This window comes from Silurus aristotelis, assembly GCF_946808225.1.
Source record: "Silurus aristotelis genome assembly, chromosome: 26".
Taxonomy (NCBI): Eukaryota; Metazoa; Chordata; class Actinopteri; order Siluriformes; family Siluridae; genus Silurus; species Silurus aristotelis.
In genome coordinates, this window is record NC_139599.1 from 5,658,614 (window position 1) to 5,685,594 (window position 26,981).

Consider the following 26,981-nt stretch of genomic DNA (forward strand, 5'->3'; position numbering starts at 1 on the left):
CAAATATCTCTGAGCTGGTGTGGTTTGCGAGCTCTGAGTAGTCACTAGTGCACTCTCTGACTTATCAAAGGACGTGAAAATTGCAACATGGTTAGACGCCTTCTAGAGGGCCTCAGAGTCAGCCAGTTGAAATCCAAACGGTTAAAGCAGTGGTCCCCAACCCCTTTACCTCCATCCTTTATGAACGAAAAAATAAAGAAATAAACAGCAAATTAAATTTGATCTCGGATTTTATTTCCATCAGTCAATTATCACAACGAAAAAAATGCATAGGTGAGTTTTCCCTTGTACACACAAACAATCGGGCTCTTACTGTATGTAACTCCTTATGTACAGACACAATCGAAAATATCTCATGGCACATCATCTTGCACACACACACACACAAAAAAAAACAAAAAACCCATAAAATTCACTGATATCCCAGTAATGGAACGGTGATGTGACATCACGAAGAGCATAACAATTACTGACACTGGACAGGAGACGAAACTGTAAACAATTTGGATTTCAATCCAATTTTCTCATTCATTCTAACGGCAGCAATTTAAAAGGAAAATAAATTCTTGGAACACACACAAAAAAAAAAAGTTCATGAAAACATTCCCAATGAATTTTAAAATGTGTCACAAGGATGGTTCTTAATATGCAAAGGACTCTGGATTTTTTCCTTTAAAAGGCTTTAACCTCACACACATGCACACACGTATAAATACCATATGTTTGGCTTATCAATATTATTACTCAATCGGGCAGGAGCTTATTGCTTTAAGCAGACTGTCATATACCTTTAACACACTATACAGACGAAAGTATTGGGACACTTGACTTTTTTAAACCATATGTGAAATCAGAAGCACACGATTGAACAGAATGTCTTTGAATGCAGTAGCATAATATTTTCCATTCACTTGAACTAGAATCAAACCTGTTTAGAGCTCAGCCCTCCAACCTACTGAACATCTTTGGGATGAATCGTACAGAAACGCTGACCATATCCCAGACCTGCTCACTTCACCTACAGCAGTACCCGACTTGTCCTTGTGCCATTATGGCTGAATGAGCACAAATCTCCACAAGCACACGCCAAAATCTAGTGAAGTTATTAGAACAGCAAATGGGGAAGTCAAAAATCACATACAAATCTTAAGGTCAAGTGTCCAGGAACATTTGTCTGTATACTGTATCTATCAAGGACAAATCCAAATCCCTAACAAAGTAGAAGCTTCTGTAGCTCTAGGTGGTATTTAAAACATGTTTGATATGAGAAACAGACCTTTCTCAAGAGTACTGCTCGAAAAAGCAAAGGGAAGAGGAAAAGAGAAGGAATCATTCAAAAACAACAGGTCCAGGAGAACACCATGTCCTGTACATGTGTGTTTTCCTCACTCTAACACACCCTTTTCAACGGTCATATGTAGTTAAATAGGTTTAGCAATTTCTTTTTTTTATTAGTCAGTTCATCTGTTCTTCTATCAAACCATCCATCATTTAGTCCTAAAACAGGAAGTTTACTCAGCCAGAGCATGGAGCAATAACAGACTGTTACTGGAGAGGTCTTTCAGATGCCTTTTTTGCACCGGGTTTCTACTACTAGCATCATGGTCCCTGGGTCTTAGAAGAATCTCTGAGACTCTGTTCAAGCTATTTTTGCCAAGTGCATACTACTGGACAAAAAAGATTTAAATTAAGAAAAAAAAAAAAACAACACCACAGAAAGCAAGACCAAAATGGCTTTTAATACTTTTAACAACAAATCACTGGTCAGAAAACTATCAAGGATTAAACTAACAGACGAAGGAACTTTGTATAAAATATTTTTTCCATTGGATTTGGTTAAAGCCGTGTGTGTGTGACCCTCGAAAACACCTTAGTGGCAGCTTGGCGATACCGGGGCTTGAACACCCGACGTCCGATCAGAAACCCAGAACCTTAACCACAGAGCCTCCACCTCCTGCAAATGATGCTCCAGTCAGCTTTTCCTTCCAAGCAGTTCCTGGGAGCACAATTAAACAAGCACAGAAGAGTCTCGGGAGGGCATTCGTCTTATTCTTGCTCAATTTCTGGCCAATCATTTGTTGGTGATTGAAGGCATTCACATTTTGACATTAGTGCATGCTCAATTTGCCCAGCAGTGTTTAGCCAACAGTCACAGGGAACCAGGAACCAATAATTCCCCGGGAATACATCAATTAGGTGTGTTAGAGGGAGGAAAAAATGCTAAAATACACACAACAGTGGTTCTTCGTGGTACTAACACATTTGACATGCATTTATTCATTACATAAGTTTCCACTGGGGCAAAAGTTCAACATAACAGCGCACTATGGCAACAAATCACGATTTACCAGTCAGCTTTCGTCAGAATCACAAATCGAGCTTGTTTTAAAACAATTCACAACTGAGCTTTCATTTTAAAATCTGGAGCAGATTCGTGTCATAGGGACCCACAAACTGCATGTGCAAACTTCTCCATGACCAAAATACTCCTGTGTAAGAAATGAAGCATGCAGGAAGACAAACGCTGAGAAGAAAAAAAAATAAATACACTGGGAAAGAAGGAACCTGCACACGTCTTGTCAGTTTTTAAACTAAAGAAGAAAAAAGCTAAGTAATAGATGAGCTGGAAAAAGAGGGTGGACAAAGTAAACCCTGTGTGAAATGCAAATGGCGTCATCTATGTGGATGTTCAACCATATTAGTGCACACTTTCTTTTTCTTGCCCCCACCCAAACAAATTGTGCGTAACGTATACCTAAAAAAAAGGATGAGATTACCGAGCATCTCTATCTGATAGATACAGTATTGAAAAGGTGACAATTTAAAATCAGTCTCAAGAGAAGTCCAAGTTCACGAAAAGGATTTCTGGACTGATCCTTCATTCATGATCCGAGATCAGGGTTTTTATCCTCGGTGGTAGGATTTTAAATGCGGGATAAACGGCTGTTCGTTCAGCCGCTCTACCAGTTGTATCCTGCAGGAGGAGACTTGTCATCTTTGTTGCTCTCCAGGGAGAATGGAGGGATTCGCACATCAAAGTGTGAGCCGTCGGTCCGCTCGATCCGGAATGTCCCCCTGAGTGTTTAAAAAAAAAAAGAAGAATTAATTATAAACCAGTGCTTTTGATTCACACCAAAAATCTCTCCTTTTTTAGTGTAAAATAAATAGAACAATTGTAAAAATTTGAAAAAATCTAAAAGGAAAAGAAACTAAATAGTAATATTTGTGAACTCATTTGATCATTTCTACCCTGAATAAAAATGCAACGCATGAACACATGGAGACAAGTAATGCAATTATTTAATACAAAAATCACCATGTCTATTCATCTAATAAAATATTTTCAGAGATTCTCTATGTGGTTCAGGTCTGGTGAGTTTGCTGGCCAGGTAAGCACACCAACACCATGGTCATTCAACCAACTTTTGGTGCTTTTGGCAGTGTGGGCAGGTGTCAAATCCTGCTGGAAAATTAAATCAGCATCTCCATAAAGCTGGTCAGCAGAGGGAAGCATGAAGTGTTCAAAACCTGATAAAACACAGTGGACCAACACCAGCAGATCACATGACAGTGCAAACTGTACACTGGACCTCAAGATGTACTTTCCTTTCATCTGAAAAGACGACTTTGTCCAGTCTTTTTTGTCCTTTGCCCAGGTAAGACACCTCTGACGTTGTCTCTGGTTCAGGAGTGGCTTGACACAAGGAATGCAGTCCAATCTGGGAATCCCCCCAAATTCTTGAATAGGCTTCGTTCCACCTTCTTCTACCACATTTTTTTCTTCCATTCACCGACAATGAATGTGCTTGGATACAGCACTCTGAACAGCAGCTTCTTTAGCGATGACCTTTTGTCTTACCCTCCATGTGCAGGGTGTACGTGATCGTCTTCTGGACAACTGTCAAGTCAGCAGTCTTCCCCATGATTGTGTAGCCTGAACCAGACAGACCCATTTAAAGGTTCAGGAAACCTTTGCAGGTTTTTGCATTTAAGGAGCTGATTAGAGTGTGACACCACAAGTGTCCAATATTAAACCTTTTCACAATTTCCACATTTTCTGAGATATTGAAATTTTTTGGTTTTCATTTCATTGTTTTTTTTTTTTGACTTCCTGTGATAAATGGAACCATGAATTCTGCTGTTTACCAAAAAATTCTAAAGGAGAAGGTCCGGCTATCTGTTCGTGACCTCAAGTTGAAGCGAACTTGGGTTCAGCAGCAGGACAAATGATCCAAAACACACCAGCAAGTCCACCTCTGAATGACTGAAGAAAAACAAAATGTAGACTTGAGTGGCCTAGTCAAAGTCCTGACCTGAATCCTATTGAGATGCTGTGGCATGACCTTAAAAAGGCGGTTTATGCTCAAAAACCCTCCATTGTGGCTGAATTACAACAATTCTGCATAGATGAGTGGACCAAAGTTTCTCCACAGGGCTGAAACAGACTCAATGCAAGTTTTTGCAAACGTTTGATTGCAGTTGTTGCTGCTAAGGGCGGCCCAATCAGTTATTAGGTTTAGGGGCAAACACTAACAGAGAGCCATGTAGTGTTTTCCCATCAATCATAAAAACCTTCATTTTAGAACTGCATGTTGTGTTCACTTGCGTCTCTCTTTCACTGATATGTAAATTAGTTTGATGATCTGAAACATTAAAGAAAGCACTTTCACACCAGTGTAGTTTAAAATGTAATTCCTAACATTTCTGAACATTCGTCCCCGCTTCGAATTACCGCAAATTATAAGATATTTCGCAACTAATCCGCATTTGTTAATTCATGAGGGATTCTCATGCACAGAGAAAACCAGTGCAGGAATGAGTGACTACTAAATGAGGCCATATGTTCTTAAAAATATCTATAAAATCAAGTGATCTGATTTGTTGAAGTTCATGATCATTTTGCTTCGACACACAAATATCCAGTAATTTTATCAGTGTAAAGCATAATTACGGTTCTGACAGTAGTGATGTAGAAGCACGGTGTACAGAGAGGCAAAAAACAATCTCAGCTAAAGAGTTTCCTTTTTTTTTTTGTTAACCAGAATTTAGTCAACAATATCCGACGTGCCGCAATAATAATTACTATCTGCTACCACCATCAACCTGGAGATTACAGATTTTATTTTTAGTTACAGATACATAATAAAATCACTTTTCCCCCTGAGTATGTTCAATGATTCATAGGGTCATTAATGAAATCATAGTTCATTCAATCATGGAAATGATTAAATCAGTTTCCTCAACAAATACAACTTTCAACAAGTTTCACAGCAGGACACTGAATACATGAATAAATTATCCTAGACAGATAAGAAAAAATTCATATATTAGACTTGCAAGAACTTGCTAGTTTTATAATGGACTTGCATTTTGCTTTGCTTAATTATACTGAGAAAAAACACAAACCCCTATTAAAAAGGTTTGAAAGCTTTCTAAGTGCTATTGTGGGTCGTGTTTGGACTTTAGCAATCAGCCTATAAAAGCTCATTAGAACACATGCATCGGCTGCAAAGTGCAGGCAGGTTGTTAAGTCAAGTCCGGGAAAGAGATGTAGGGAGGGACAAACAGGGAAAGAGGGATGGAGGAAGAGAGAGGGGGGGGGGGGGTGCCTTTAGTGCGAAATGCTTTTGTAGTCATAAGTAACATTCTGAAACATAAGCGGAGATCTAATAAATCCATAAAGTAGATTACAAGCTGATCACAGGTCCAACTCAGAGACATTAATACGTTTGCTTATAGAAAATTTCCAATTTCAAAAGCAACATGCTGAATAAACAAGAGAACTTGCTTATGGTTGTTTTCAAAACTTTATCCTTCCCATTTTGCTTGGTTCAACCACAACTGCGCAGATAGAACAATAGAGATTTTAAATATCTTTAGTCTAGTATTCACTCTATAAAAGGACAAAAGTATTGGGAGACCTGATTTTCTCCAGCCATATGTGGTGCTTCCCTAAACTGGCACATAGTTGTAAAGGACGTTTTTGGATGCGATTCCCTAAACTTGAAAAAAGGAAACCCAAACCGGTGATTTGGAACACTGACTGCACCCCAGGCCTCCTCGCCATGCACCAGTACCTGACTTCACCAACACCCTTGTTGCTGTATAATAGTCTCCACAACGTAATTACGACTAAATGTAGAATTAGGCATTTAAAAAAAAAAAATAATAATAATAATAATAATAATAATATAAAAAAAAACCCACAAAAAAAACCCCCAAACCTTAAGGTCAGGTATCCACAAACTTTTGTCCATATAGGTTACTTGTTCCTGTTAAGAGCTTGTCTTGTCCTTGAATCCAAATTACAGTATTTTATAATATACAAATTATTTTCATTATTATTATATTAGTTGATGCATGGATCAACTAATGGAGAAAAATAAGGCTAAAACAGCTAATTAATAGGTCAGGGATACGTTGTTGAAGATGTAAGACAGGAAGACAGGCTGGGCTTGGCAGGGGTTTGGACGAGCACAGCAGGGCAAGGCTTTGAGCTCTTAAGCCAGTGAGGTGAAGGGGCCGGGCAGGAAGCTGTTGGGGATATCATCCTTCTTGCTTTCGAGAGAGAAGGGAGGGATGCGCACATCGAAGAATGTGGCGTTGGGCCTCTCAAACCGGTAGGAGCCCCTAGATGGTGCACAGACACAAGAGGAGGCACCGTCAGAGACACAACGTCTCAGGCCCCCAGTGGTTCGGCTCAATTATAAACATGATCAGCAGATGCGCATTCACTAGCAAACAAGGATCAGATAGAAACCTCCAAATACAACTGGAGTGCAAATTTTACAAATATAGGAGCACACATCTATTCAAGAGAAATATACACCCTATAACTGTTTACTCAATGCCTGCCACACACACACACCATAAAAAGAATAAAAGATTCAGAAAAAGCAGGAATATATACACTGATTCTTCCATAAACTTTCACAGCATTCCAAGTGTTATTAGTGTGTGTGTGAAAATGATAGCCATAAAAACGTCAAAAGTTCTCTCTTAATCTTGCTGATTTATTGGCGACAATAGTTGAGTTGCAGCTATTGGCAAAAATCCATATACATAGTTTTTCCGGGTTGCGTCTTTATTCTGGTCCGCTGTTATTATACAGTACAAGAGTGGCCTCTAGAGGTGAATCACTGACTCCACATGCGGTTTGTTGAAGTGTCAATTATTTTGTATGCAACTTACTTTTTGTTGGTTTAAATGCATGTCTTATTTTTGGTCAGTATAAAAAAAGTCCCTCTGCGGGTCCTTAAACAGTAATAGTAAAAGTAGTGTCCTTACAAAACAAGAAAAACAACAAAAACCAGCCAACATTAATTCCCATACACGCTCCACAAGTTTTACAGAATGGCATGAATGTGATGCTTATGATGTTGAATAGGAAAGAATTGGAATCTGACTGCTATTTAAAGTGTTAGCTGTTTTAGCAAAACAAACAAAATAGTATCCTTATTTTTTGTTTTGTTTTTTAAACCATGCAGCTTCGAACGCATTGCACCGAGCTGCATACATGCACGTGTTACTGAGCATGGTCTGTGTTTTGTGAGCTTCATGGTGCTTCACCATCAAATCTTCCACTAATGGGACATTTCATGGCCTCAATCACTAAAGAGCAAAAAGTGCACCCTATACACACGTATCCTAAGCTAAAAAGTTACTAACCGAACATAAAAAAATCTGCTTTACATTTTTCTCGAATGCAAACATACTCAGCAACTCATCTCTTATTTGTTCCCACAAAGATATCATTTTAAAAAGCTATGAGCCGTTTGCTAAATATGAAGAACGATATTACCTATATAAGAAGTAATTCTAATAATAATAATAATATTTTAATCATCACATTTGAGGACTTAACATTAGAATGAATGAATCACTCACCACATGTGTCCGCTGGGGGCTTGTAATGAGACGTGACTGCTGTACTGGAACGCTGGCTGCTCTTTGGACAATACAGGCTCCTATCACACAAACACAGATTAAATTAAGATCTTGATTAGGTGTACTTTGCAGCAGACTACGACATGCATTTATAACAGTTTATAACAACGCAATGTTTCAATTAAGGCCATTTGTGGTTCTGAACAATAAAACAGACCTGTAATGGCAGGTCTACATAAACTCATCCAACTAAAAAAGGAACATTTGTAGCAGCGGAAAATGGGGGTAAACTCCTCTGAGTGCATGTTATATAATCACGTCAGCTTGCTGAGAGTGTAGCAGAGAAAGTTACTGGGTAAAAGGTGAAGAAATGTTATGTCCAATCTGGGCTTATGCAAGAGCCAACCACTGCAATAAATACATTGCACTATTTTCTGATTTTATAACCGACAATTAGCCAATAAGAAAGAGTTGGTGGTTTCCAAACCATGTTTGCAGTAAAATGCAAACATAAGCTTTCCAAAACCTATTTTTCACTACATAGCAGGTTACATCAGCCTTCCTGTGAACCAGAACATGTTCAATTTCAAATCCTCAAGAAACAGATCTACACAGGCTGCGAGCGTTTCAAAACAAACAGGAAGTCTGATCCTGCACAACCGATAAAACTATTTTTATTGGAGAAATTGCAGACACCGTTCCATATCATTTGACTGCCAGACACCAAAATGTGGTCTTGGCCAAATCCCATTACAATCCAGCTCACATGACAAATGACTGGGAACACATTTTTGACATCCCTCCCATCCAGAACATGGACCATTTTGCACTAAATTCTTTTTTCTTTTCAGACACTCACCCGGCCCACCACTCCTCTGCCTCTGACTGTCTCCAGCGTTCCTGAAAGGCTGAAGATCCTCCAGTGTCGTTCTCTCAGCTGCACCACCTCATTGCCCATGTTCTCGAGACGGATGCAGTAGCGCCACTGGTTTAATGAAACACACACATGCACATCAAGACAAATGCAAAACATAAGCACAAAGTTCTTCAAATGTTATTAATTTGGTATAAACTGGGATAATCTTGGCTTTGACTTACCCAGTACACGTGGGAATTCTGTGCTTCCTGTTAAATAATAAAAAAAAATTATTAGCAAAAGCAAGAATTTAGAAACACTGATCTCACTAAAGAATGTACTATGACGGAGCTCATTTTTTTATTTTATTTTTTTTATAAAGAGGTCGATGATAGGGACCGTCATCTGACAACGTTTTTTCCAGCTTCAGGTCCATCGTTATTAGGATAGGGGCCTCTCGAGCTAAATAACCGACACCACACGATGTTTGCTTTAACACGAGTCTGTGCACTGCACATAAAGTGCACGGTGAGTGCTATATTATATTTATTATTCATAATTTATTAATTAAATAATTACATTTGTTAATTAATATACAGGTAGTCCCCGAATTAATTGTTAGAGTTAGGATTTTTTTATCTTCCGGTGTCGAAAGCAATACGAACATTTGTTGTTTTTTGTTTTTTTTACAATATTGCCATTTTCATATGATACATTGGGACACTGCCAGGATGTGTCGATCTCCCGGGGTGCGAGATGCCTTGCTCTTGTCAGCGGTCGACAGAGTTTTTTAGCTCTTCTCTTGTATCACCCGGACACTGCAACAGAGCATGTCCAGCTCCGTCCTGCACTCACGAACCAGCGATCGTGCACGTGCCCATTGGCACATACATATATACTGTAAAGTTTAAACATTACGGTAGGGCAAATTGCTCTATTTTGCTAAATGATGTACTAACCCATAACAATCACCATTATTTAAGACTTCAGGGCCATTGAAAGATTAATTACCCACTAAAATTCACTAACTAAAAATAAAAAGAATTCACAGTAACGAGTCAGTCCAGGTCTTCAACATTATAATGTTCTCAATGGTTTAACAATTGAAACGACAGCAAAAATACATTTATACATTATATTTGAAGAGCCTTACCCTCATGCCCATGTAAAAGGGGATGACAGTCACTCTGATATTCTCTGTAGTTTCCCTGTGGACATCGGACAACTCCAGCCAAGGATGGTTCTTCTCTTGCCATGCACGCAGTGTGTCTCTCGCTATAAATGAAGGCACTGATGGAACACAAAGTTATACGGCATCAGACAAAGAGCCTGGTCAGCAAAAAAATAAATAAAAATAATTTGTTTTCAAATGCTAGAGATGATAGATCAGCAATATAATAGATAATAGAATATATTAGAAAATATCTGGGTGGAGTCAATGCAGTTAATTTTTATTTGTATAGCACTTTTTACAATGGACATTGTTTCAAAGCAGCTTTACACAAATTCATAGGAAAGAATCAATAAGATTGTTCTTTATAAGTGTAGGTTTGTCCCTAATGAGCGAGCCGGTGGCGACTGTGGCAAGGGAGTAAACTCCCTGAGATGGCAAATGGAAAAAACCTGGAGAAGGAACCCATCCTCATCTGGTGATATCTCACTAGATATCACAATATCTAGTTATATCTGGATATTGTAATATCTTCCTGTAAAATCTCTTGCTTATATAGTGATTAAGCATAATTTAATTTTCAATGGACATATTTTGAACTGCAGTAAGATATTCAAGTTGAATACCTTTAGATGGGTTGAACATGAGAAACCTCTCAAACAGCTCATGCTGAATGGGCACCTGGTCTGTAGAATTATATGGCAAAATATCCTCATGGCTCACGTAGTCCAGACCTAGAAACACAGATTACACACTGAGATTCACAGGCTAACAGGTTTAGGTTTATGCAGCACTGCTAAATTGTCCAATTTGATTCATCAGAAGGTGTTGGATTTCTTTTTTCCAGAAGCCCTGACAGGACTGGCTATAACTCAAAAACACACACATTGCAACATATTACTGTTAAACGTCACACACATAAATCTCGTATGGCGGATTCTTACGTGCTTCAGCGGCATGTATATGTTTTTTTTTTTCTCTCTCTTGCCTTTGACGGCATTGTTTTCAACAAAAACAAAAAAAATATATATATGAGTCAGGGGTCTACAGACTGTTGTCCTTAGAGTGTATATAATTATCTATCATTCTGAATCATTCTGTAAGGTGACATTTTCCTTCAGAACAGTTTCTAGGCAGTGTTACTAAATTGACATGCTTCACATCATTAAACATTAAATGTCAACAGATGTCAAGGAAAATAAACTGAAAAACTTCAGGATGGTAAAAGTTACTTCTTTTACATTTTTTTTTTATATATGATTTGACAAAGGGAACATTACTTCATTAAGCAGCACAAGGAATGTTCATTTGCTCACCTGGGATAGCATACAGAGCTCTGCTGTCATCATGATTGGCTAAAAATGTTACTGCTTCTGTCTGTGATCTCTGCGACTGCCAATACAAACGCATTTGATTAAAATTACCGTCGACAGAACTACACGTTTTTTTTAATGCAGTCCTCATTTGTAGAAAGTGTAAATAAAACCATTAATGCGTGATTGAAATGCAAAGGATAAGTGTATAGTGCCTGCACTTACTATGTGTGGACAGTCTCTGGTGTCAATAAGGACTTGATAATATGTGTGTGTTTTTCCTTTCACCTCCTTTGACCCATGTGCTCCGGGAGTCTCTGGTTTACTGTAATAAAACACAATCTCTTAGTGACAATACACAAGATACAATTCAGGTTGTTTTGAGCTTCACGTCATGATTCTAGGGGAAATACACAATGTTCCTGTAGCCATGCTTCTGGTTTCAGGTCTTGTCAGAGACAAAAATAGAAACAAAAACAACAGCACAGTAATTCATAGCACCATGTGACAGTTTACTCAACTGAATAATGAGACTAATCCCTCTTATATTGCTTACTGATATGTTATTCTAGGCCACCAACACACCAGCATTTTTCCTGTTACGGATAGTGTTTGAATTTTAAAAACCTCATAAACCTTGTGAAAGATCTGTTTTGAGTACCAAGTGTGTGGAATCTCCCAGATCTTTCGTACAGTGAGGCTTTTCAATTAAAACACAGGTCATGATCCTGATGTTGGAAGAAAGGTTTTAAAGATGAAAGGACTATTTAAGCATCTTCCTTGACAATGTCATGATTTTTATGGAAAAATGGTTAAACGACAACATTCCCAGCAGCGGCATTGAGCTCGGGGGTCGCAGTGTTTTCGGGTGGACAGGTCGGCAGTAGACTCTGGTAAGCGCAGAGGTGGAGGTCTGTGCATTTATGTTAAATCACGGACTCTACTGTTACTGAAAGTCATTGCTCTGTTCATTTAGAGTATTTGATGATTAAGTGCAGACCCTTTTATTTACCGAGAGAATTCTCAGCCATTGTTGTGACTGCGGTGTACATACCTCCGGACGCTAATGCTAAACTAGCTATGGAGGAACTGCAGGCAGCTATCGGCAAACAACAGTCTGCATATCCCAAAGAAGCCATTCTCGTTGCTGGAGATTTCAACCACTCCAGCCTGAGATCTGTTTTACCAAAATTTCACCATAATGTCTCCTGCTCTACCAGAGGAGACAAAACACTGGACCAGGTATACACAAAAATACCTGGGCCATACACGGCCATTCCCCTCCCCCACTTAAGTCAGTCTTGTCACATCTCTTTGTTAATGCTACCCAAATACACACCACTGATCAAACAGGTGAAACCTGCTGTGAGGACAGTAAAGGTATGGCCAGAGGGAGCCATTTCTTCTCTAGAGCAACAGTTTCAGAAAACTGACTGGAACATGTTTGCCTCACAGGCCACACTGGACTCTCACACAGACATTTACACATCATCCGTTTTGGCCCATATCAAAACATGCATTGACAATGTCACTACCGTCAAACATGTAAAATGCTTTCCTAATCAGAAGCCGTGGATGAACTCTGAAGTTAGTCTCCTGTTGAAAGCAAGAGATGCTGCTTTTAAATCTGGCAGCACAGAGGACTACAACAGAGCCAGGGCCAACCTGAAAAGAGGCATCAGGAGAGCCAAGCTCACATTTAAACTTAACATAGAAGAGCACTTCCACAACTCTGACCCCAGACGCATGTGGAAAGGCATCCAGACCATCACGGACTACAAACCTACAGCTCGAACTCAACCAACCAGCTGTGCCTTCCAACCGGACAAACTCAATCACTTTTTTGCTCGTTTCGATCGTGGAATAGGACATTTCCCCTCAACCACGGACTCTCCTACTGCTTACAGTCCACTTTCACTTTCAACAACGGACGTCCATTCAGCGTTTAGCAGAGTGGATGCACGCAAGGCAGCTGGCCCGGACGGCATACCAGAACATGTTCTCAGAGCATGCGCTGGACAACTGGCACAGGTTTTTACTGACATTTTCAACCTGTCACTGGCCCAAGCTACGGTTCCTACATGCCTGAAGACCACAACCATCATACCAGTGCCTAAGCACTCAGCTGTCGAATGCCTTTTGCCCAGTTGCACTCACCCCTATCGCTATGAAGTGCTTTGAGAAACTGGTCCTGAATCACCTCACTGCAGGCCTACCACCCACGAAAGTTTGCCTATCGCCCGAACAGGTCAACAGAGGATGCAGTTTCCACGGCTCTTCATTCAGCCTTCACCCATCTGGATTAAAGCAACAACTACATCAGAATGCTGTTCATTGACTTTAGCTCTGTGTTTAATACAGTCCTCCCCACTGTACTGATCACTAAGCTCAGTGACCTGGGTATCTGCACCTCCACTTGCAGATGGATTCTGGACTTTTCTCACCAACAGAACTCAATCTGTTAGATTGGGCCACCAGATATCCTCAACCATCATTCTAAACACTAGCATCCCACAGGGCAGTGTTCTGATTTCACTACTCTACTCTCTGTTCACCCACGACTGTGCTTCTCTGCATAACTCAAACATCTTCATTAAGTATGCAGATGACACCACCGTTGCCGGTCAGATCATTAACAACAACAAAACGGCCTACAGGGAAGAGATCCCAAGCCTGACAGCATGGTGTGCCACCAACAACCTGACCCTCAACGCCTCGAAGACTAAAGAGCTCATTGTGGACTTTCGGAAATCCAACAGCAGGAGACATTTCAGTCAAAATCAGTGGCACTGAAGTAGAGCTAGTTCCTGGGAGTTTACATCTCTGAGGAACTGTCCTGGCACCAGAACACTTCAGCTCTGGTTAAGAAAGCACAACAATGTCTGCCCTTCGTTATAGAGTCTCAAGAAAGTTAATCTGTATATACATACACGATCCAAACTTGGAACGCAGACAGACAAGTGCGTTTGGATGCTTTTAGAGAGTATGCATGAATAAAGATGAACAATGAGACTAATGGGGAAGCTGTTCTGCAAATGCACACATTGTAGAATGAAGTACATTTGCGCCTCATGCTTTTTCGAATATGACAAAGAAAAGACAGTGTTTGCAAGACAGTTAAAATAAAAAAACAATCTTCCAGCTTAAAAAGTTAGCATTTCCCTCCTAAGTGTATTATAAAATCAAAGAAACATGCTGAATGCTTTGGTTAAGCCACACATACACAAGAAACGCAGGGCAGGGTGTGGGACATTTTGCTCAAAAGCAATTGGGAATGATGCTTACCTGTCAGATGCTGGAGGGGTGACGTCGCGGTCATAAAGTCGAGCATGCCAGGGGAACAGGATGATGCCTCTGTAGCCAAACACACTGTGTAGGAACAACTAAAGCACATACATACGACATTGATCAGAAACAAAGCTGCAACTGCAATAAATTGGTTAAAAATCACTCAATCTAACATTTTTTTGGAGTTTATGATTGGATTGTTCACTATATTTTACAATATTTCTGTCTAGCATTCAAATGAACTAATAATACTAGAAATCTAGGCTTAATCAAATAACCAGTTATTAAGTATAAGATAGTATTATTGTAATCAGACAATTAGAATATTGGCAAAAGTTTACCAACCACTTTTTTCAGGAAAAACAGCTAATCTAAGATTTCTGTATCATTTGACCTTTTAGCAACTACATTATAAGTAACCAATGATCCCTTGACTGTACTCCAAATCCCGATTCTGTTCAGTTTGTTGAGTTCAAAATAAGAATAAAGGCCAAACTGCACTGGTTCTCTCACTCATTGAAAAACAGGTGCTACACTTGTTTTGCTTTGCCAGATATGAGCAAACTAAATCGTTTCTTATGTGGATGTGTCTCCCAAACTTTGTGGCAGACTCTTTCACCACCTGGACTCAGGAAATTCATTGTTTATGAGATTGTTTAAAATGAGACATTGACCATGTATCATTGACTATGTATCATTCATCAATTGATCCAAATGTTACTTTCATTTGTTTTCTACTAGAGCCAAAAATTGTCTCGATATCTAAACAAAATTTAAACGTGTACGTGTTTGTGTATAAGTAACCTCTTACCTGCCCTGTTTCATATTTGCCATGCTGCTTTGGTGCTTCAAATACACCCACCGTCTCAAGCACCTTCCCTTCTGCCCTTCTGGCCAAAATCAAAAAGAAGACACAGAAAAAAAAAAGAAAAGATGTGTTAGCAAATGTCAGTGATCCACTCTACAAGCAAGTGCGATACATAGAGGTCGTCTCACACATGCACAAAAATATGGGACGTAAATACAGGATATAACCACACACACACAAACTTATAATCAATAACCCTAGGGTCATGAGGAAACACACTAAATGGTAAAACAATATTCTGAAACATAACACTTCAACAGTAATATCCTTATATTTTTTGACCCGAACAAGTCTTTTCTGCTTGTTGTTCTTCCAAAGTAATGGTCTCTTTGCTGCAATTCGACCATGAAGGTTTGACTCATGCACTTTTCACTGAACAATGGATGTTGAAATATATCTACCACTTGAACTCCAAGAAGCATTTATGTAAATCCCCAGCTTCTGGTGTTGGTTGCTGTAATAAACTTTTCCTCTGCAGCAGAGGTAGCTCTTGTTCTTGCTTTCCCGACATGGTCCCCATGAGAGCCTGTTTCATTACAGAATTTGATCCATTCGAAGACTGCACATGGGGACACAGTAGTTGTACTGGCACTAATAGAGCTGTTGACTCTGTACCTACTCTTTCCTCTACACAAGACAACTGCTGGTACATTAAGAAAGCAAAAAATCTCACAAATGGACTTTTGGCAATGATGGAAGAATGCCATGCGTTTGTCAGGCTGCCATCAAAGCTAAATGTAGCTACATTGAGCAAAATGTAAAGTGCACGTCTAACTGAACAACTAGCTGACCTTAGCACGATTACACAAGCACGCACTCGTTGCTAAACATGTCAGCAGTGTTAGCTAGCATAGCCCCATGTCAAATAATACTGTACACTATTTCATCAACTTGCTAAAATTAGAAAGAAAGCTTTTAATTGTTTACAATTGTCATTGTAATAAAAAGTAATTTAACATGCTGGGTATTTTACTAGCTAGCCATTTAGCCACCTAACACTGTGCAATACTCTATACTCCCGTCCTATATAGTATGCCCAAGCAGTATGCTTCTCTGCACTGTTTAGCATGCTACATACTTAATAGTATGGTAGGTGGCTCACTTGGCTAATGCTGACTAGCACGCTAAACTAAACACGGAGCAACTTCATACCTGGACGACATGAACCGTTTTTGTTGCACATTCAGGAACCCGCATGTGGAACACTGCAAGCGTCGTCGGTTCACTTCGTGTCTGCTGTGGAGCTCCACACCGAGTAGCCGCAGTGTCTGTTTCCTACTAAAGCTGGTAAGAGTAGACAGAATCCCCCAGCTCCGTAACACACACGCCGCCATCTTTGTTTAGCATAGCGAGGTCAGAACGCAGGCTGCTCATTTAAAGACTCGAGTCGAGTCGAAGTCTGATCTGAGATCAGCGCCAGCTGGCGGAATTGACGGCAATGCTGCTGTAAGAGAAAGTGATAAACTGATCTGAGGTCAGCACAAGATCGTATTTAATTACTGCCTCTATTTAAACATTTGGAGTGTAAACGATTCCGCTTCAGGCTGATCTGAGATCAGTAACAGATTGCGATTTGGCGGTATTGATGTTGAAAGGCACTGTTATAAACTGATCTCAGGTCAGACTAAAACGGCTTGTATATTGCAGTTATTTAAACCGGTCAACGTGTATGTATCTAACGACGCTTCAAAATTATCTGAGATCAGTAACAGACGCTAAGGTAGCTGTAATTATGTTGAAAGGCCCAGTGATATAAACTGATCTCAGGTCAGCCCAAAGTGGCGTGCAGATATTATTGGTATTTAAACCGGTATCGCAAACCGCTTTAGGCTGATTTGAGATCAGTAACAGATGGTGATTTAGAGGCAATTAAATTTTTTATAGAACCTGATAAACTGATCTCAGGTCAGACAAAGCAACATGTGTTTGTAGTGCGTCAACTTAATTGGAATACAATTCTTATACTTTAACTAATTTAATCACAAATACATGTATATCCCTGCTATATGAGCTCATGAATTTTACTTTAATATCTGTTCTGTATTTTATTAAATGAAATTGCATTATATTGTTTTTACAAAAAATAATTACACCAAATGATATCTAATAACCGTACAATAATAAATATAAATATACATGTTGAGACATATGATGTATCATGTATTATTATATACAGTACAGACCAAAAGTTTGGACACACCTTCTCATTCAAAGAGTTTTCTTTATTTTCATGACTATGAAAATTGTAGATTCACACTGAAGGCATCAAAACTATGAATTAACACATGTGGAATTATATATGGAATTATATACATAACAAAAAAGTGTGAAACAACTGAAAAATGTCATATTCTAGGTTCTTCAAAGTAGCCACCTTTTGCTTTGATTACTGCTTTGCACACTCTTGGCATTCTCTTCATGAGCTTAAAGAGGTAGTCACCTGAAATGGTCTTCCAACAGTCTTGAAGGAGTCCCCCGAGAGATGCTTGGCACTTGTTGGCCCTTTTACCTTCACTCTGCGGTCCAGCTCACCCCTAAACCATCTCGATTGGGTTCAGGTCCGGTGATTGTGGAGGCCAGGTCATCTGGGGCAGCACCCCATCACAATCCTTCTTGGTCAAATAGCCCTTGATGCCTTCAGTGTGACTCTACAACTTTCATAGTCATGAAATTAAAGAAAACTCTTTGAATGAGAAGGTGTGTCCAAACTTTTGGTCTGTACTGTATATATATATATATATATATATATATATATATATATATATATATATATATATATATATATATATATATATATATATATATATACAGTACAGACCAAAAGTTTGGACACACCTTCTCATTCAAAGAGTTTTCTTTATATATATATATATATATATATATATATATATATATATATATATATATATATATATATATATATATATACATATATACTCTAGCATATTTATAAATGCTATCTGGTAATAACCACTTCTTGGCTTTCTGTTATATTAAAATATTAAAATCTATAGAGGTAACAATAATACTTTAATAATTGGATTAAACTTTGGAAACCGTTGTTGATCAGGCTATAAGTATTATTTTCCTGTCCAGCTTGCAGCATACGAAGCACATGTCCCCCAGATATAGCCAAGATTAAAGGATGTAGATGTTGCATCTGGAACACACATACCGACAAACTCACAAAGGTATGTCAGAGTAAAACTGTAGAAATTACACCCGGATTATGGGATTTAATTTTATTTGAGGATTATTTCCCTGTAGGGATTATTATGATACACATTGATCAGTGTACAGTGGATCTGGCAACCTGTGAGGTCTGTGGTCATATCCCTTCTGTAATAACCACAACTTTAATAAACCATTCAGAGCCTTAAATCCACATGTAGCCCAATCTTCTGATAAGATGACAGACATAGAAATTGTTAAATAAAAACAACAACATATTTTTGATATTGTTTGTTTGAAGACGAGAACAAAGAGAAGTTAGACAAAAACACCACTTTATTAGACAAAAACAATAATACTTGGCATACAAACAATTGAAAACAAACAAACAAATAAATAAATATAGAACTGTCTTTGACAACAGAGGAAATATAAAAAAAAAAATCCTCAATCAAAGAAGAGAATAACAGCATTATATAATACACATGACAAATTAAAACACAAACTTTTTGGTGGTTAATTTGTTTGAATTCAAAGAGACTATGTGGTCTTATTTATGCTTTATAGAAAAGTTGGATGAAGTGAAATAACTATGTTGTACACTAACTTTAATAGTAATAAAATTCATATAAAAAATGATATAACACTGTGCAGAGATGCAGGCAAGAGTTAACTGTGTAGGAATCTGTTGTTGTTTTTTTTTCATTGTTTATTCGTTAGTAGTTATAAATAATTGAGGTCATTCTTGATGTTTGTGTTTTATTTAAACAATGTATTTTAATAAATAAAAAATATATATTTCAAGATCCAAAATATATGTCTAGGTATCATTATTTTAAGTCATGCAAAATACTATTAATGATATAAAGGTGTTTAGAGAGTTAGGAATAAATGACAAAATGACATTAAATTTAATTATTTTAGAAAAATGACTTCTTCTTCTTTTGGCTTCTCCCATTAGGGGTCGCCACAGCGGATCATCCGTCTCCAAACCCCCTGTCCTCTACATCTGCCTCTTTCAACCCAACTACCTGCATGTCTTCCCTCACCACATCCATAAACCGCCTCCTTGGGCTTCCTCCTTTCCTCCTTCCTGGTGTCTCCATCCTCAGCATTCTCTTACCGATATACCCTCTGTCCCTCCTCTGCACATGTCTAAAACATCTCAATCTCGCCCAGCTCACCTTGTTTCCAAAACGTCCTACATGCGCTGTCCCTCAAATAAACTCATTTCTAAACCTGTCCATCGTCGTCACTCCCAGCTCTGCTACCTCCAGGTCCACCTCTTGTCTTTTACTCAATACCACTGTCTCTAAACCATACATCATCACAGGTCTCACCACAGTCCTATAAACATTTACTTAATATATAAAACATAATATATAAAAAAAATATATATATATATTTAAAAAAAAAAAAAGTTTTTATAGTGTTTCATAGTTTTTGCCCATTGTGTCCATTGTGTTAACTATGTGTGTTACCAACAATTTTTTTCTCCTTTGTGGTGTTAATTGTGTTATCTATGTGTATTGTCTACTATCTATTATGCTGTCTATTTTGTACCTGTCTTGCCTACTGACTGTTATATGTTCATCTGCACATTGGAGCCTTTGCGAAATGCAATTTAGTTCTGCTGTGCATTTTGCTGCCTGGCTGAATGACAATGAAGTTCACTTTGACTTGACTTTGAACAAGCAGATGTTTATTGAGGTGTTCATTTCTAAATATTAATTTATACTGTATGATGGATGTCCATGTTAAGGTTTAGAAAAAAAAAATCTCTAGTATCAGTGCTTTGAACAGAATTAAATCTGTAACTTTCAATTTCTTTTTACATTTTTTTGGAATCTTTTGGACAGACGGTTTTTATCACTATTAAATACATAAGTGATTATTGCATATAACTTGTTTTGTGGACATTCTAAACCAGTAAATGTGACTATTAATGACTAAATTGTGCAAAAACTAGGCTCATGTAAGAAAAGAGCATGTGGTCAATGATTATGGTTCCTATAAAAGCACACAGATATTTATACGTTTTTATTTGTATACACATTTATTTAAATACATATTGATGTTTTTGTACTTTACATAAATGTTGTTGTTTTTATTAGGACATTTATTTAAATATAATGTTTCTTAAATTTAACTTGACATACCATCCAAGCAGATGTTCAGCCACTTTCTGTCTTCCAATAAATAATTCACTATGTTCATTAAACCCAAAAATACCGAAAAAAAATAATTTGTTGTTGAGACTCACTTCTACCTTATAGTGTAAATTTTAGAAATTCGACACTTTTCGGCTTCCATGCAATAAAAACAAGACAAATCACATACTGGATACACAGTTTATTCTGTTGTTTCTAAAGCTCAAAACATTTGTATGTACAATATCATAAATATTAAATCAAATATTTCATTACAAAACAATTAGACAAGAGGATGAGTGATGAGTCTGTGTGAATGTTATCACATGTAATCACAGATAGAAATACTTGTCAAAATTGTTCATTTTCCATTTCTAAAACATTCTGCAGGTGTAGTCAGAATTCAGCCAGGTTGGTGACCACAGACGCACTGTAGATCAGGTCAGAGATGTCTCCTAAGGATGTCTGAGGGTATTGCATAATGGGTGCTCCCTGTCTGTGCATGCTTCCCTGCCAGCAGTTTTGTGCAGCATGTGAAGGAACAACCTGGTCCATTGGAAATGACTGATACCCACCTTGATTAATGTTACACTGAGGTTTCCCTGAAAAGTCTCCAGATGAGGTGGGATGAGTGCTAGGCTGTGCACACTCACTCCACTGATTCTGAGGTAAGGAATGGACTGGCCTGGCCATCTGATCTGTTGGGACAGAGTGACTTCCAGATGGTTTTGAAGGCTGTCTTTGCCAGGGAAATGCTCCCGGGAGGTCAGGAGATATGGACGGAGCTGGTGTGGGTGTGGGCTGTGGCAGATTCTGAGACCAGGGGCACAATGCTTGCCTCACCCAGTTCAGGTCAGACATCTGCTGCTGGTCGTTTGGGTTAGATGGTTGGTAAACTTCAGCAGGAGATACTGTAAAATTGGGACCGGGATGAGGGAAAGCGATTTCCGAGTTATACGTGGCGGGATTTTTCTTCATGGGCCTGGTGAGTCTTCCACTCTTGATGCTCCGAGCACGTCTGTTCTGAAACCACACCTTGGAAAGACAAATGAAAGTCAAAATCCTTGAACTAAACAATTATAAAAAATTAAAAAACAATAACATAGAAACTCAAGTAGCAATACTGATGCTAATCAGGATCATATTGACTGAAGGGAATGGTCTGAGCTTTTCATGTGATCTAAGCGATTTATTAAAGATTTTACATAGTACCAATAATCTATATACCTAAAATACAAACAATCGACTAAAACCCCTCCAAAATTATGTAATTAATATAAATTATAAATGCCTAATATTAGCAAGGAGATCTTTAATGTAGTGAGCATTTAAGCAGAAATAAACATAGACTGTACAAATATATATGTAATAATCAATTAGGCATATATAATTAAAAAGCTTTATGTTTATTAAATAATACTTGCACACATTTCAGGTGTGTTTATGTGAGTAATATGATATTAATATGGGGAGGGAAATAATAATAATAATAACAATAATAATAATAACAATAACAATAATAATAATAATAATAATAATAATAATAATAATAATAATAATAATAATAATAATAATGTCCAGATAAACTTATGAATAAGTAAATAACGTGAAATAAAAATTCGTGCAATTTAACTCGTGCAATATTTTATAAACTAATATGTAAAAAAAAAATCTGAAAAAAAAAGTAAAAAAAAAAAATACCGTGAGAAAATATTTATGATAAAAAAATTAAACAATATAATGATATAATCTGTAATAACACAGGGCATTAGATAGTTTGAAGCACACTGTACCTGGATTTTGCTCTCGGGCAGGAGGGTGAGAGCAGCAAGTCGCTCGCGCACTGTGATGTCAGGATACGGCGTGAACACAAACGCGCGCTCGAGCTCCGACAACTGCGCGCGACTGAAAATCGTCCTTTTCCGTTTCCTCTGTGATTCCGGCTGCGCAGTCCGGTCTGCTTCCGGAGAAGAGAGCGCGTGCTCGTTCACAGCGTCTGAAAACATTGGATGAAATCATTAGAATGCATTATAAATATTAGTTGAATTTTTCTTTTCTTTTTGATGCACAGGGATCAAATGTTTTTCTTAGTAATTGTAATTTTTTTTTAAAATAAACTTTGTTGTAAAAGTTATATATACATATATATTATTTTACAATGTGCATACAGTAAATAAATAACGTGTAAATACAAATAAAAAAAGAATCTCTCATCATTCATGACCTGAAACTTTACATAGATTTTTATATTCACTCAAACACTTAAAATGTTTTATTTCATAAAAAAATATTTCAGTAATTAATTTCCTTTATAAATCGTATTACAGTTGTTGCTGTTACTCGGCTTAATTGTTTTTCCCTTTGTATAAACTGTGCTGTAAATAAATCTGGGCCTAAATCTGAATCTGATTCCAACACTAGATTCCTACAGTCTCTTAGTGCTCACCTGCAAAGCGAGTTTGGCATTTGTTGAAGAGAAAATCAATTTCTCTTTCGTCTTCCTTCATTTTCTGAGCATAATCACATGTCTGGTCCAAAAACAAAGCCATGACTCGGGTACGCGCAGCGCGCTCAGGTCTCTTCAAATCCGTCCACGTCCTGCCTCGGAGTGTATCTGAAGTCCTCAACATTCACCTTTATATCTTTACCTTTCACCCCCCCCACCTCTCACACACACACAGGAACACTTCATGGATTTGGAGGTGTGTGTGTGTGACCTAACAGACAACGAGCTGTAGTGTCTTTGATCTCCCAACTTAATCCGGACAAAATGGCTTTGGATGCAATGTCTAGACCGAACATGGTAATTACAATTTTGATCACTTTTATTTGATCCATGTCAGAGAGAGAGAGAGAGAGAGAGAGAGAGAGAGAGAGAGAGAGAGAGAGAGAGAGAGAGAGAGAGGAAGGAGAGAGAGAGAGAGAGAAAACAATTTTTTTGTTGTTTTTAACCATAATAGATAGATAATAGCTGCACCCCAAAACAACAACTCACATGTCTCAGATAGATAGATAGATAGATAGATAGATAGATAGATAGATAGATAGATAGATAGATAGATAGATAGATAGATAGATAGACTTAAAAGACTACTTTTTAATATTCTTTTTATTTAACCATTATATGCCATTATACGATTTTTATATTATTATTATTAATAGTATTATATTATAATTTAGTTTAATTCTGATTATATATATATATATATATATAGTGTGTGTGTGTATATATACATATATATATATACATATATATATATATATATATATATATATATATATATATATATATATATATATATAATTTAACAATATTTTAACATTATAAATAAAACTATATATATATATATATATATATATATATATATATATATATATATATATATATATATATATATATATATATATAGTTTTATTTATAATGTTAAAATATTGTTAAATTATATTTAGTACATAACTGTGCTAGTAATATGTGAATTCAAATAAACTGATCTATATGAATCTTTATGAATTCTAAAACATATGAATGAAAACAAACAGATTTATTTTAATCAGACCCACACACAAAACACATTACTAAATATTAGCCAATATTTGGAATAATGTTAAGTAACCCCTGCGAGTTTGACTGCACGATGACATACCCATAGTAAATATTATTGTGGTGGATTATTCTTTGTAATGTGTATGTGATTTGGAAGCTCTCCCTTGATGTCTGATGGATGTCCTGCCTACAGAAGTTATGTCATCATTGGCCTTTTTCTCATGCAAATCAGCACACATTTTCACCTGCACGCATTTCTTCCTCATTTTAATGGCTTTCCAGGCTTTCCACATTTTTGTCTTTTGAAGGTTTTCTATCTTCTAAACCAGCCATACAAAGTCCTCATGCTGGATAAACACCTGTACATAATTCACTTTAACTGGTGTTCGTTTGTGTTCCAGGGCTGGAATCAACAATCATGGATTAGATATTTATTTTGTGTATTTCCTGACATTTAATCCAGTCCCTATTGACACAAACCTGTGCTGCACTCAATTTTTCTTGCAATTTGCAATCAGATCCTGAATCTGCAAACATATTTTTACAATTCACTGTTTTATATGCATTCACTCCTTCACTCCTTATTTACGCGTGACATCCTGTCTAAATCTGATCCTTAGTATGTTATATTAAAAGTCTGTTATAATCTAAGATGAGCATGATGAGAGATGATAGATGATGATATGACTTGGGAGGATTAAGACCCACGCAGACAATAGTGTGCTGAAATAAAAAAAAAAAGTAATCTGAGTCACAGATTACGCCTCTAATCTGTGTTCCTGAACTTCACCGCCATGATTTCAGCCTTCTCTGAAATTTCAGATTTTTTGTTTTGTCGCGCGCTATTATTTATTGCGTCATAAATACGTTTTGCATTTTCACAGAAATGAAATGTATCGTGATAGGAATAAGGCAGAAATGTGCATATTTAAAGATTTTATTTCATGCACACAATCTTCTGTTTTTTTTTTCTTATTTTTTTTGCATTGCTCCTCGTGCCCTCATTAGCATAATTAAAGTTGAGCGAGCAGTCGCGCGCCTCCAATACACACAACACTGACCCGGCGGATTCCGGAGGCTCGCGCTCGGGTGACCCATTAATGGCGTCATTAGTGGCAATCACGTGGGGAGAAAAAACACACACACACAGACACACACACACACAGCGTCTGAGACTCAGGAATCTAGGAAGCAAGCTGGACGTTGCAAAAGCAACTTATCAAAAGATGTAGTTCATCAGGGAAGGCACGTGTGACGCAAAAACAAAAGTACAAGTGTGTTTAGTGCTCCAAACATTCCCCCCTGCATCTGTATCCATTTCAGAGAAACCTCCCAACAACTCAGTTGATCGAAAGCTCACTAAGTTCTCCTCAACCCAGAGTTCAGCAAGTGATGTCAAATCGACATGTTGGCTCACAGCATGAACAGCAAACAAAGTAGCACTGCTTTACTGTTAATTGTGTACATGATGCAAATATTGGGTGGAGAGGCAGACAAACAATGTATAAATAAATAATCCGTAAATGATCGCTCTACTGCATAGGATTATTTGTTCAGAAGTAAATATACATCACTCATCACAGCTGGCTTTAGTTTCGCTAATAAATTAAAGGTGTTCATGTTCATGCAGCAATAAACACCATTTAGGTTTGGCCTAAACCAGAAGTCTATTATAATATAACAAATAAACCATACCACTCTTTACTATGCATGAGGTAGAAATGGCAGCACACAAATGCATTAAACAACATTGTTCTTTTTTTGTTGTTTGTGAGCTTCATTTGAACACACAGTTAGTTTTGTATTTTTGCATGATCTTGTGTTAATTTATGTTTTTATGTAGCACCTTGATCTGAGGTGAAATTAGTTACATTTTTGGCTAAAATGACATTAAAAGCTCACTTGAATTGACTTGACTTCATATCAAAGATCTTGAGATTGTGCATGAATGCAAAGCCATACTTTTTTATTTCTTTTTTGCCTAATTATTTTATAGAATCTCAGTGATGCACAACCTCAGTTGTGAAGTTCTGAACTAATGCCCTGTGAGCATTTCTGTGATTTATTATTGTTTTGTTTTGTATCAATTCAATAATTTAATACTTTTCATTGCAGTGGTATTTAAATATTTCGAAAATAATTCTCAGTTTTAATACAAAAATGTTTATTTAGGTCTATTTATTAAGTAATGTTTTGCATTTAACAATTGTATAATACACTTATAATATTGCTATCTCATATCTGGAAATGTGGCTATACAACCAAAAAGCTGAAAGACTTTTACCTATGTACCTTTTTTAAGCTTTAATCTAATTAAAGACACACCACACACACCTTTCGCCCATTTTTCTGTGCTAAAGTTGCAAAAATAATGCACTGTGTCTAGGTCACAACATCCAGGAAAAAATATATATAATACACATTTTAAAGGTTGTATTGTGACTGTAAAAGAAAATAAAGATGTTAGTTATTAGTTATGTAACTAAAAGTGATAAATTACCAACTGATCATTTGTTTTTCCGACTATTCTGCATTCTTCTAATTAATCAGTCACAAAACATTTCACTTGTACACAATACGTTTATTGGTGACATACATGATACCATGTACATTGCAACTGTAGAATTTTATTCCAGCTGTTTTAAGACAATAAACATGTGTATGTTCTAAAATGTTTTACAGTGACATTTCCCAGATTTCCCTCTAACACTGCTAATTCAGATCTATTCTTTT

At 37.3% G+C, this 26,981-nt stretch overlaps 2 protein-coding genes across 5 annotated transcripts; both read right to left on the reverse strand.

Moving 5' to 3' along the window:
* Window positions 1-212: 212 nt before the first annotated feature.
* poldip2 (polymerase (DNA-directed), delta interacting protein 2) lies at window positions 213-16,908 on the reverse strand. Of its 4 annotated transcripts, none has more exons than XM_083531058.1 (11): window positions 16,536-16,908; window positions 15,327-15,402; window positions 14,513-14,610; window positions 11,453-11,552; window positions 11,231-11,306; window positions 10,541-10,648; window positions 9,897-10,033; window positions 8,986-9,012; window positions 8,747-8,872; window positions 7,888-7,967; window positions 213-3,075 (listed from the first exon to the last, which is right to left on the reverse strand). In XM_083531058.1, the coding sequence occupies exons 1-11, from the start codon at window positions 16,715-16,717 to the stop codon at window positions 2,961-2,963; spliced, it is 1,125 nt and encodes a 374-aa protein (XP_083387184.1). In that variant the 5' UTR covers window positions 16,718-16,908; the 3' UTR covers window positions 213-2,960. The 4 variants fall into 4 exon arrangements, with proteins under 4 accessions (XP_083387184.1, XP_083387183.1, XP_083387182.1 ...); XM_083531057.1 differs by having other exon boundaries at window positions 15,327-15,405; window positions 16,536-16,750; XM_083531056.1 differs by lacking the exon at window positions 213-3,075 and adding an exon at window positions 6,203-6,630 and having other exon boundaries at window positions 16,536-16,750.
* Window positions 16,909-20,892: 3,984 nt separating this feature from the next.
* On the reverse strand, window positions 20,893-23,343 carry sebox (SEBOX homeobox). Its single transcript, XM_083531066.1, has 3 exons — window positions 23,151-23,343; window positions 22,498-22,700; window positions 20,893-21,739 (listed from the first exon to the last, which is right to left on the reverse strand). The coding sequence occupies exons 1-3, from the start codon at window positions 23,332-23,334 to the stop codon at window positions 21,101-21,103; spliced, it is 1,026 nt and encodes a 341-aa protein (XP_083387192.1). The 5' UTR covers window positions 23,335-23,343; the 3' UTR covers window positions 20,893-21,100.
* Between the last annotated feature and the right edge of the window lie 3,638 nt (window positions 23,344-26,981).

Bases quoted from the DNA above. Each gene is read 5' to 3' on its own strand.
- poldip2 (XM_083531055.1), bottom strand. From the start codon at position 16,717: ATGGCGGCGTGTGTGTTACGGAGCTGGGGGATTCTGTCTACTCTTACC. The intron at 7,968-8,746 runs GTGAGTGTCTGA...TTTGTGTGATAG, and splicing joins GCAGAGGAGTGGTGGGCCGG to GAGCCTGTATTGTCCAAAGA. The intron at 6,631-7,887 runs GTGAGTGATTCA...TGCACCATCTAG, and splicing joins GCCCCCAGCGGACACATGTG to GGGCTCCTACCGGTTTGAGA.
- sebox (XM_083531066.1), bottom strand. From the start codon at position 23,334: ATGTTGAGGACTTCAGATACACTCCGAGGCAGGACGTGGACGGATTTG. The intron at 22,701-23,150 runs GTGAGCACTAAG...CAATGTTTTCAG, and splicing joins ATGCCAAACTCGCTTTGCAG to ACGCTGTGAACGAGCACGCG. The intron at 21,740-22,497 runs GTACAGTGTGCT...TGTCTTTCCAAG, and splicing joins TGCCCGAGAGCAAAATCCAG to GTGTGGTTTCAGAACAGACG.